The sequence below is a fragment of the Anastrepha ludens genome, chromosome 2 (assembly GCF_028408465.1).
Source record: "Anastrepha ludens isolate Willacy chromosome 2, idAnaLude1.1, whole genome shotgun sequence".
In the NCBI taxonomy this organism is placed as follows: Eukaryota; Metazoa; Arthropoda; class Insecta; order Diptera; family Tephritidae; genus Anastrepha; species Anastrepha ludens.
The window spans coordinates 5,588,547-5,601,188 of NC_071498.1; the positions used below are offsets into that span (position 1 = coordinate 5,588,547).

Consider the following 12,642-nt stretch of genomic DNA (forward strand, 5'->3'; position numbering starts at 1 on the left):
CCACGGTTGCATCAATCTAACCTGACTTTTAAGTTTTATGTACAAACACACTCTCTTCTTAATCCTCCTCATCCACAAAAAAGGTAAAGCATAGTTTCGTTAATTTTTCCACATCACTTCCTTTGTGGAGTTACGACTGATTATTTGGTTGCGTAGAGTGAATTTCAAGGTTCTCTTTTAACCTCCTTCTGCTTTGAATGACGTAGCCGCATTGTGGAATAATTTTGTATATTAGTACGAAACATTTGTTAAACTCGGCCAAAATCGCGTAAGCGGTAATCGCGCTAACCAAGGCTATATAGCTCTTCCAGAGATGTATTATTTTTGACCGCAATATAAGCGCTTCCCCAGTAACTCTAGCAGCGCTTTGAAATGGAAGCCTATATAACAAATTTTCATGCAAAAATTTTGCGTCGAATTAGACCACAGGCGTAGAAAATTCGTTAAAAGTTTTCATGGTATTTGTGGGCTACAGTTGAGTCAACAGCTGGATTAGTTCTATTGAAGATTAATGAGCATCAGCAACCGGTGATTTCTTGCCTTTTATTTGGGAAAAAATTTCGCATGAACGCCATTCAATATTTTTTGAAATAAACATATACATACATATACGTACAGTGGCGAGCATAAGGCAAAAAATTTGCTTGAGAAAATTTTCGGGTACACAATAATATGGCTCATGTGTTCAGCGTCTTGGTGCACTACAGGGGTGATGGGAACTATTGCACCGGCAGTGCTTGAAATAATACTCAACCTGATCACCGATTATCTGTCTCTGAAATTCAATTGGGTGGGGGAATTCGGAATAATAATAGAAGAAGAGGGGTGGAAAAGACGAATGTAACCTAGTCTCAATACTGTTAATATATTTACTGACGGCTGGAAACTTTTGGATGGAGTAGGGGCAGAGAGCTATTGCGCAGAGCTAGGCATCAGGCAGACGTTCAAGAACGCAGTTAACCAAGAGCGCAATTTACATGCCATTTGAATAAGAAAACAACATATTAAAACCCCTAAAGACGATCTGCAATGGCATCGTGGCGCATATGAAAGGCCGAATAGACAGGAGGTGAAACATTTTAGCCACTTGCAAAACCACGAAAATGATGTGTAAAAAGACTGCAGAATAATATGCCAGATTTGTAGCCATGTCTAGAAAAGAGGGCAGAACTATCGTACGTATACTGACAGGCCGCAATTTGCCAGCGGCACACGCATGCGAGATAGGAATTAGAAACACTGATAGCTGCAGATTTTTCATTGATCTGGAGAGAGGGAAACTTTAGAACACCTTCTATGTTCTTGCACTGCATTAGCTAGAACTCGAATGAAATGCTTAGGAGCTTCACAATATGAGAAGTTGGAATAAGTCTTTGGTAAGAGCTTCAGCGTTTACGTAGATTCGCTAAAGACGCAGACTTATTGCAAGATGTCTACTATAGTGGCCTCCATCTGGTACCACTAAGGACCATTAACTCTATGTGACGGCTTTCAGAGAGCCAGGCCAACCTAACCTAATCTAATATGGCTCATGCAATTTTTTAATTTTAAGCGACTTATTTTTTTTTAATATTTTGGGTTCATAATAATACTTTTCTGAGGGCTATTTGTAATTTATTCCAAGTAAAAATTATTTGCTTGTGCAGAATGCTCAAGATTGCTTGGAATAAAAAAATCGCAAAAGATCAACTCCATTTTATATAAATTACATGAAATTTTTTTAAATCAACGCGTGAAACTCTCACTTTATTAATTATATTAAATTTGAATGCGATACAAAACTCCATAATACAATTTATTCTAAAATATCAGATTGAAAATTTTGACGAAAATTGTTTTGTTTTCATAATATGGTTTTGGTTAAAGAACAAACAGAAATTGTATCTCGAAAGCAGAGTTTACTCAATTGTGCACACAACTGTATGTCTATGTTTGTCACTTCTGCGATTTGCACCCAAAAGCTACTGGCGATTTAATATAAATGTAGGGTATTCAGTGCTTTTATCAAATCAAAGCCAAATTTTTCACGCTTTGATATAAATTTATGTTGATTTCTGTGCCGCCAGATAGTTCAATGGAAACCCCAAGGCGAAACTACACAAACTTGTGAGCAGGCGGCAAAAGTAGGATACAGCTGTGCGCACATGACTTGAGTATGGCGCGACTAACAACAAATATTAGAAAACTATCAAAAACAAACACAGGAAACAGAAATGCAAGTTTTGTATGTACGTACAAGGTGGTGCAAAATTAATCATCCAATAGTGCTTTTGAATAACTTTTGAACTTAATAAAAAAAAATAGTTTTGAGTGACGGAAATTTCTATTTCGACCTTTACGCGCTCCAGTGCCTGTCTGTTTGTGTACTGCAGCTGTTTAATTTACAAAAAAATACATGTTACATAAATTAAGTTTGCGCCACCTTGCATATACACACACATGCAAGCCTTTATCAATAGGTGAGACTCAAAATCTCTGCAGTGTTCGGTGCAAGCCTACTTAAATTCTTGTGGCCAAATGTGTGGCCGTAAATTTCAACCGCTCCATATGCAAGCTTTTAACACACCTTGGCAGCAGCAACAACAACAGCCACGAAATCACAGTGCAAGTAACGATGACAACAACAATAGGCAAGTGCAAAATTAAGCAACGGAATGCCCTACAGATCAACACATATCAAGGAAATTTATTACCATTATCGCCGTTGTAAGCAGTGCATTTGTTTGTGTTCCATCACACTTTATGTTATTGTTGTTATAGTAGTCGAACAATAGTTTTTGGCTACCAAATAGCAGCGTTTGTGTCTACGACCACGCCTCCGTCGCAACGTTAACGCACTGCCTGCACACAGCGCGGCTGCCGTTGGCCGCTGCTCTGAGCGTCGTACGCCAACACTTCCGCCGCGGCTGGTGTAGTGGATGCGTGCTCGCTAGCGGCTGCCCGGCTGCCTGGCTGCAGTTGATAGTGGCGCTCGTTGGCGCTTACAATGGCCGCACACGCGTCCAAATTGACGCAAGAAACGATCGCTCGTACTTTCGCACCACCACTTGCCACACTGGCACGCACGCTCGCAGCGTTGGAGACGTTCTTCATAATTCGAGCGCGCATTCGTCTGTTGGCCACGGCGCGCTACTTTTTGCGCGTGTTACACTCGCGCCTTCGCACCTACTTAATTGGAACAGTTTTTGTTTTTCGTTTTTTGTTTTCTGGTACTTAATTTTCGTGACGCTCACTTTTGCATTGATTCGATTTGTTTGCTGCTCGTTTCATTGTTTTCAAAATGAAGTCTTATTTATGCTTGTGAAATGTTTGCGGAATTTTAAGCGCTTTTCGGTGAGTTATTAAAAACTAATTGAAGTAAACAAAGTGAAAATAATCGTTTTAATTTCACTACTCACTCAACATAGCCACGCGCCGTATGCTAATGCTTACGGCTGAACGCCTCGTGGCTTGTCAGCATCCCGCAGTCAGCGCGCGTCCAGCGAGCGTCACACTCACGCGGTTGCCTGTTCGTCTGTCGTATCTGGCTCACAGTCATTTTCGGTAAAAAAAGAAAAAAAAAAAGAAAAAACAAATATAAAAAACAAGCGCTTTAGTGTCGCGGAAAGGCAGGCAGATCAAAGGCGGCAGGCAAATTGTCATTTCGCTGCGAAATACTTAAACAAGTAAATAGATGCACACATACAAATGCAAACACGCACACATACACACACGAATGTACACATGTATGTATTAATAAATATATATTTTCAGTTAAAAAGTCTGCAACAAAAAGTGAAAGTGCCGGCGTAAGTGAGTGTGCAAGTGTGTAAAGTCGCCAGGCCGCGTGTGGTACACAAACACACACATACAAATATGTATGTATGTATACGAAACGTACAAATATAGACGTGAACGAACGAGTGCTTAAGAAAACCACTCCTTATGAGCTATTTTTACGACACGGAGTAAGTTGATGAAAAATATAGATATTTTAAATTGCAATTAACCAGCTGAGGCTAAAAGGTGCTTGGCCGACTTAGGTTGCTTGCAATTGTTGCTCCCAAGTTTGTTGTCCCTAAGTGATTGTTGTTATTATCTGTTATTTTAGATAGAGCAAAAAAGTGGGGAGAATGCACACTCACATTCACAGCCACACTGAAATAGAAATTATTTAAATAATTTTTTAACAATCGAACTTCTTGATAAGCTTTTTTTTTAACAGGGCGGTTCATACACAGTTGTGTTTTTGACGTATTTATATACAAAGTGGCGCGAAATTAGTCACCATATCAGAAAATGTATAATGTTTGTGAACTAAACAGCTGCAGCATAGAAACATACAAACATACAAGCAATGGAGTGCGCAAAGGTTAACATAAAGATTTCAGTCACTCAAAATTATTATTTTATTTTTTTCATTTAATAAAAAAGTTATTCAAAAACAAAATTAATTTTGTGCCACCTTGTAGATTGCTCTGACACTGACAGTTTTCCTCTGCTCGTTATATTGACTGTCAGGAAGTATCGCACAACCACGGAATGACATGAGTCGGTTTACGCTGAATCTAAGCGCTCGGTTGCCTAGACTGAGTGTTTATGGAAAAGAAAATTTGCATAGACAAAAACACCAAAACAAATGTGCACGTGATTTTCAAAAAGTTAATACCGTGAGCCACTTCTTCTTAGAATAACAATAATAATAATAGTAATAGTAATGATACGAAAATAATAGTAAAAGTTAAAACAGTCCGTCTAAAAATTGTGAAAATTTACAAAAAAAAAAGAAAAAAACAATTTTTCAAAAATTAAATGCTGAACTTTGATAATTAAGTGCACATTTTATAAAAAAAGTAAAATCTGAAGTGACTCCGGCTGGTTTTTTTCTCTTTGCTAAACGCAAATTACAGAATTCTAGTCGATAGACAATTTGAAAGATGTTTGAGACGAGAACTTAAGTGAATTCCGAAAAATGTGCTTGTAATGGTTTTGTTTTTGTTTATTACTCAATGGCAAATTTCGGAAGGGGCCCATTTGGAGTGAGATGCAATAAATTTGAATCACTAAAAATATTTCGTGCTTTATACACTAATTCTAGGGACTTTTCTGGCTGAGGTTATCAGAAAAGGCATTTTTACTTACATACTTAGCTGGCAACTACAACCGATGGTCAATCTTGGCCGTTGGTACCAAACTGTTGCGCCAATCGCCTCTGCATTATGCGGATTGACGCCAGTTAGAAACACCAAGAGCGGTCATATCGTGTCGACTTGTTTTTTTTTAACATAGATAAGGACGCCCTTTTTGATGAGTTCCACCAGTACATTTCGAAAAGAGCGCCTTCTTAGCTAGAGCGTAATTGTAAATTTGCTCAACGTGACCTAGCTAGCGCAGCCGCTGAATTTTAATGCACTACACTACGACGATATTGGCGCACAGCTCCATCTTATCCGGTATGTATCATTTACGGAAATCGGGCCATAGATCTTTCAAAGAATTTTTCCCTTAAAAGCTTGATAGATCGTTTTTTTCGTGCGTCGAGAGAGGGCGCTGCTTTTCAATTCCAATTGCTTACCCAGTCCAAAGTAGCACGTTGTTGCAGGTGTTAATGCTGGTTCCAAGTCGCTGAATACGCCGAACTCGTAATTGTCAATCGTAACTGCTGTCCAATACGCGTAAACTTTTTGGTTGTTGACACAAGGTACTTTGTCTTGCCCTCTTTTACCGCAAGACCCACTTCATGGTATTCTTTTACAAGACTGGAGAAAGTGGCATTGACTGCCCGCTGACTAATGCTAATAACGTCCATATCATCGGCGTAAGCGAGCAGCATGACACTTTTATAGAAAATAGTGCCGGAGATGTCGATGTTGACGGCGCGAATAATTTTCGCCATCATCAAATTGAAAAAGTCGCACCTGGCTCGATTTCAACAAATCCAGAACTGACGAGTTGTTGAGAAAATCCACGAGCAGACATATTCAGAATTACGTCAACAATAACCGGTCACTGGCCTTTGGGAGACCATGCCAGGAAGATGGGGTGGAAGAATCCAAGGAGACAGTCTTTCCCTATCTGTGAGAGTGCGCAAGTTTGGATGCTCTACAACATAGAATGCCGGGGAATCCTGGATGGTTAACTTGAAAGAAATTGCAGAAAAGAGAATTGACGTCATAGGCTGATTTATAGTTAAATCAAGATGGTTCGACTAATAAAACAAACAGTGGCTCTGCAAGTGGTGTATAAAAATGGAATCTTTTGTGCTAATTGGGTCTGGACTGTGTCGCTCAGACAACATCTACACCACCACCACCCTCACCATCATCCTTGAAATAATTTCTTTAATTGGTAAATATTTTACCGAAACTTCATTAATGGGTCGTAAAGTGCGTTGATGATTGCGAGGCAACATTAAGGTTGAATTCATTGTTGGTTAAATCCAATAAATTCAGATTATTTTGCACTTCAATTGGAATTGAGCTAAAAGCATATAATAATTAATACAATATTTGCATAATTTAATGAAGTTTCTTCAATAACTGTTTTCGTATCTTCAAAACAGCTCCTTTCATGAAATTTAAATGTCCCATTGACTCTCTGAGTACGTCGCCCTGGCAGACATTGTGACAGATCTATAGCCAGCATTAACAGCAGAAGATATTGGACGTCAACATAGCTCCCACTCCTCCCATGTAAACGTGCACACATCCGAGGACAAACCTTCGTATGTGTGCACAAGGATTAGAGCAAATTCGCCTCTAAATCGATAAAGAAGGATGATGACAGGCAGCCAGATAGGCAACTCTGTAGACAATCTGGTTAATGTGCTGTTGTGTATGAATGTCTGTGGCAGCCTTCCAGTACTCACATGTTGCCTTTATGTACCCAATCATAATACAATGCTCACATTGGCAACACCGTTAACGCTAGCTATAGCGTTGACAACGGCAATGGGATAAACATTGTCAACGCTTCTCGCACAAATGTATTTGGAATATTAGCATGTGTGCAAGTGTATGCGTGTATGTGTGTATGTATGCATGCAAAGCATGCATTAGTGAAGGGAATCTTGTTGACAATGTGCACATGGAGGCGTTAGTTGATTATTTGCTGGTAGGTACTTGATGATTTAATCGATAATCAGTCGAATGTGAATGTGTAAGAGTTAGATATTGAACATTTGCGTGTATGCAGCTCTAATTATATAATACGAACGATTACATATACATATGCGAGTACGTTAGAGGCTGACTGCCGCCTTTGGCGTAGGTTGGAGATCAAGGAAATACTCGGCATTTGTGCGGATATGGCAAAGGATGCGCGGCGGTGTGCCTAATTTTGCTGCTATCAGAAATGTCATTGAACATCCGCAGCGAAGCAAACAAAGGGTACTACATAACTACAACTACATATGTGTGTTTATGGTTGCCCTGTAGGGAAAAGCTGAATTAAAGAAATTCATGACTGGTTATGAACTAGTCTGATTTTGCTATTGGCGTGCCACGTTTATAAAAAGTGCGAATAGCGGTCGCCGTTAGCGGTTTTTAACGACTAAATTGAAATTGTGTTAGTGATAGAAGAAAAAACTAACCTTACTTCGTTGTTGCCTGATCAACGACAAATTGGACGAGTGTGCGAATAAATATGAAATGAGCGGGCTGAGTTTCCGGGGACGTGGCAGCCGAAGTTACTCTCACAATATTTCCTCGGATGGCCAAAACTGGTAATTTGATATCCTTAAATTCGTTAATTAATAAAAAACATCCTCCTTGGAAAAACGGCTTAAACTTTGTGGGTAGACCTCGGCTTCTGATTCGTAAAATTACTAATTCGAGTCGTCAAGTAGCGATTATTTTTTTTCTCCCAAAGTCAGTAAATTAATGTCTTCCGTCTGATTTGTATCAAAATAAAATTTTCATAATGCAACAAAACACATTTTTTTTCAAAACAATAAGATTGCGCTAACGAAGTGTGGAGTACTTTTGGGTGTGGGTGTACTTTTTGTAGGTAAAAGGTGAATGTTTTCAGCAGTGTCAAAGTTTACACTTCCTCAGGATGAGGTATGCGGGGAGAATCCTAAATATGTTGCAAGAGGACCCAGTTCATAGAAGCAATAAATTATCCGGCTCGAAGGACCTCACTAATGATGAACACAAATTCCAATTGGTTATTGTAGCGATGATGTTGGGGCAAAATTCCCAATTTAAAACTAGTTGTTTCACATTCACTCAATTTATTACAAAATATTCCCAATATACACATTTATTTCAAACAAAACCTACTTATTTCTTCTTACTACACAGAAAATTATAACGAATAACAGGAGTTGGAAAACATTAAAGTATTTTAAACGAATACTAAATTGGACTCTTACACAAACACTGCATTAAAAATGTATATCAAAGGAACTTATTGGAAAATTTTGACAATTTTTTTGCTTCGTATTGAATTATAATAATTTTTTCTCCAAAACGACCATAGAAATTTAAACTTTCAAAAACTTGAACCAATTTTGATCAAAATTTTAATTTTTTTAATCAAAATTTTTAAGAAAATTTCGGATATACAGTTTTATTGTCAAATAAATTTGGAAATACAAAAGTACAAGTTCCAAGTTTCTCAAAAATTTCATTGATTTTTGACAATTGGGCAAATTTCGAGCATTCGTTTGTGGAACAGAGATCGGCGAAGTTTACTCGTGCGAGCAGCGCACTCAACCCACGCATTCTTACGCTCTTAAAATCGGTTGTTGTTCGAACCATAGATGACTAGATGCGAAACTCTTTTTCTCGTGAGAGCGCTGAATAATGTACATTTTTTATAACATTTGTCAGTAGTGCCATACCGGAAGAAACTTTGATTAGGTATTTTTTAAACAAAAATTGGGAATTTTTAGTTTCCACATCGCTATTGAGGTTAGTATGTAGTGCGCGGTTGCCCAGTAGCCTTATATCACCCGTATACACCTACATATAATAAAAATGACCACAATCAGCATAAAATAGAAAAATAAGCTGAAAAATCAAAAATATTTAAATGGAATTATTCAAAATTGATATACAAGTGCTATATTATAATAATAAAGTAATGAACTCGAAAAAGTATAAATAAATACATAAAATATTGCAATTTTTTAATATAAGAATAAAACTAAAACAGATAAGCTTAAGTTTTTATTAATAGGACTATGAATAAGTTCGTGCGGTTTTTTTTCGAAATTTGAAACTTTATTGACGTAAAATGGTTACAAATTTAATATTCAAAATATTGTCCATCGCTTACTACTACTTTTTCCCATCTTTCTGGCAATTCACGGATTCCCTTTGTGAAAAATTCGGTCGGTTTTGCCGCAATCCACGAATCGATCCATTTTTTGACTTCATCGTAATTACGGAAGTGCTGGTCAGCCAGGCCATGTTGCATCGATCGGAAGAGATAGTAATCGGATGGCGCAAGGTCTGGACTATACGGCGGGTGGGGTAGGACATCCCATTTGAGCGTTTCTAAGTATGTTTTGACCACTTGTGCAACATGTGGCCGAGCATTGTCATGTTGCAAAATAACTTTGTCGTGTCTATCGGCGTATTGCGGCCGTTTTTCTCGCAGTGCTCGGCTCAAACGCATCAATTGTCGTCGGTAGACATCCCCCGTAATCGTTTCATTCGGTTTCAGTAGCTCATAATACACAACACCCAGCTGGTCCCACCAGATACACAGCATAACCTTCAGGCCATGAATATTCTGCGCCGACGTCGATGTTGAAGCATGGCCAGGGTATCCATACGTTGCCCGACGTTTTGGATTGTCGTAATGGACCCACTTTTCATCGCCAGTCACAATTCGATGCAAAAAACCCTTTCTTTTGTGCCGTTGAAGCAGTTGTTCGCATGCCATAAAACGGCGTTCAACGTCTCTTGGCTTCAATTCATACGGCACCCAATGGCCTACCTTTCGGATCATTCCCATGGCTTTTAAACGTTTGGAAATGGTTGATTGATCAACTCCCAAAGTTTTTGCAACCTCTTCTTGCGTTTGAGCCGGATCTTGATCGAGCAATTCCTCCAATTCGGTATCCATGAACTTTGGCGGCGCACCCTCGCGTTCTTCGTCTTCCAAGCCAAAATCACCACTTTTAAAGCGTGCAAACCACTTCTGGCACGTTCGCTCAGATAGAGCATGCTCACCATAAACTTCCACCAAGATACGATGACTTTCGGCTGCTTTTTTCTTCATATTAAAATAATGAAGAAGAATTCCCCGCAAAAACACATTATTTGGCACGAAATTCGACATTTTCAAGTGTGGTAAAAATATTGTTGTTTACGCTTCAAATAAAAAACTTATACTGACGTTTGTGCCTTACGACAGTAGCTCTCCAATGAATGTTTGGAAATGTGGATCGATGGAATAATAATCAAGTTACGCCATCTGTTGTAAAACCGCACGAACTTATTCATAGTCCTATTACCTAAAAATATGTTTGTAAAATATTTCAAACTCAAATTAAATTCCCTTACCTACGTTTTTTAACCATAAAATACCTTCATGTATACAAATTTACAGACATAAACCAACACACAGTTTTCAATAAAATTGCAAGTATGTAAAATGTATTTAGATATGCACTCAAGACGAATTTAAAGTAGAAGCCGAAAAGGATATAAAAAGCTTTGGAAAATTCCACAAACACCCTTCAAATTAAATTATTATGTTTTAACTAAATTAATTTTAAGACAAATAATTATAAACATTTCAATCGCGTAATTTCTCCACTAAGCAAAAACGTCAAACGAAGCGCTGCGTTTTCTGTGGCAGCCCGCCATTTCGCCTATCAGCTGTTCAAAATCCCATAATGTGTGAGTGCTGCCAAGTTTTGAAACGTCCTCATGGGTGCGTTCTCTCTCAAAATGAAGAGTTTCCCATCTTATTATCTATGGTTCGAACTCCAACGAAGCAACATAGGCGTTGATTACGCTGGTAATTTTTTATGCTACAGTGGACAAACTTCTTTATATGTATGAATAAAATGATTGAAAAAAAAATTTTATGATTGCAAATGTGTTTGTTGTTTTGCGGTGCCTTTGTGCCACACATCTATTACAGAAACACGTGAATATAATTCCAGTAGATACAATATTACAATATTTTTATATGTATTGTAGATATTTAGACAATTTTCAGGGTTTATTGAAAATAAAAATAAACTAACTAATAAACTCTTTTCTTTAATTTCGGGTACAGTTTTGAAGACATTAAAGGAACTCAGAATTGGATTGATATCTTTAATCGCCCCTTTACTAGTCATGTGAGCAAGTATGATTTCGAAATTCATGTAGAAATAATAATCCTACGAAGCGAGATACATTTTTATAACAGAAGCGATATAACTGAATTCTGAAGAAATTTAGATAACAATTTGTATCCTTAACTCAAAGATTTTCTTTTAAGATAATATAATTTTTTCTTTCCACGCACTTTTGCGAAAAAATTATTTCTGAATTTATTATTTCTATTAAAAAAATATACTTCTGACCAGAAACTGTTCCAAAAGTATAAATAGTAATATTGAAAAAAAAATATACTTCTGACCAGAAACTGTTCCAAAAGTATAAATAGTAATATTGAATTAATAACGTTTTGAAGGATATTGTTTTTTTTTCGTCAATTTAATTCCTTTTCAATGCAACATAAATTATATGAAGGAGTTCAATTTCTTTATTTTTTACAGAATCGATGCTTTTTATTTAATTATGCAAATATATAAATTATAATTTTGGGCGTATTTATATCATAGTGGAGTACAACCGTTCCATTTTTCATTGTTGGTGATTTTGGTCTTTAACTTTTACTCTTTTCCCCACTGTGCAGTTCGATTACTCTGTCAAGTCAACTTGCCGACTTCTGATGAAGAGAAAATGCCAACGACCTCAGAAAAAAAAATTGTCAATTCTTAATATGATTTTTGTGTTACTTGGAACTTGCTCCGTTTGTATGGTAAAATAAGGGGAGCCGTAATTCGGCATGCCCAAAATTTTTCTACAAATACTGATTAAAATGTGTGAAATTCTGACCAAATTTGTGTAATTTTTTTTTTAATTTTCAGTAGGTTTGAAACTTGGATTTATAAGGTTTTTGTAAAATAATGAACATACGAGAATTTTTATAGAAAAATTATAAAAATTAAGTAAGAAACAAATAAATTGTCAAAAATTCTTACTGCTACAGTTATTTTACGTAGTGTAGACCTCCCTTTCTGGCCTTTTCAAGGAAAGTTAAAGCAAAAAAAAAACACCAAATAGGTGCACCCTGGCTTAAACAGAAGTCAACAAAATTGGTGATTTTTTTTGTAAATATAATGTAATATTTCTACTTAGATTATAAGGTTAATTTCACACTTTTTTGCCAGGTTAATTATTGTGTACTTTAAAATTTAAAGTTAGGGTTAATGTTAAGTAAAATGAAGGTGGTGTGAATGAAGATTAGCAGGGCTAACTCACTGGCTTGACCAGCCTTCACCATATCTGAACCAAATGGCGGACTTTCATTGCCGAAGTTTCGCAAGTTTTCTCTATCAGGCAGTTAAGTAAATGAAAAGAGTTAAAGGGTACTTTAAAATTAGAAATAGTTTATTGGCTCGATAAGTAAAGATGAGAATTTCATCTA

General features: G+C 37.1%; 1 protein-coding gene across 4 annotated transcripts in view; it reads left to right on the plus strand.

Annotated features, from left to right (window-relative positions):
* The window catches only part of LOC128862553 (uncharacterized), a 104,131-nt gene that overhangs the window by 22,754 nt on the left and 68,735 nt on the right, over positions 1-12,642 (plus strand). Inside the window, exons 1-2 of one of the 4 annotated variants that reach the window (XM_054101287.1) lie at positions 1,907-3,665; positions 3,754-3,947. The exons of 1 other annotated variant lie outside the window; for it this stretch is intronic. In XM_054101287.1, the coding sequence (XP_053957262.1) occupies positions 3,925-3,947 (23 nt within the window). In that variant the 5' untranslated portion in view covers positions 1,907-3,665; positions 3,754-3,924. Of the gene's footprint in view, positions 1-1,906; positions 3,948-12,642 lie in introns of those variants that run through there. 2 more of the 4 variants (XM_054101278.1, XM_054101270.1) reach the window with 2 other exon arrangements.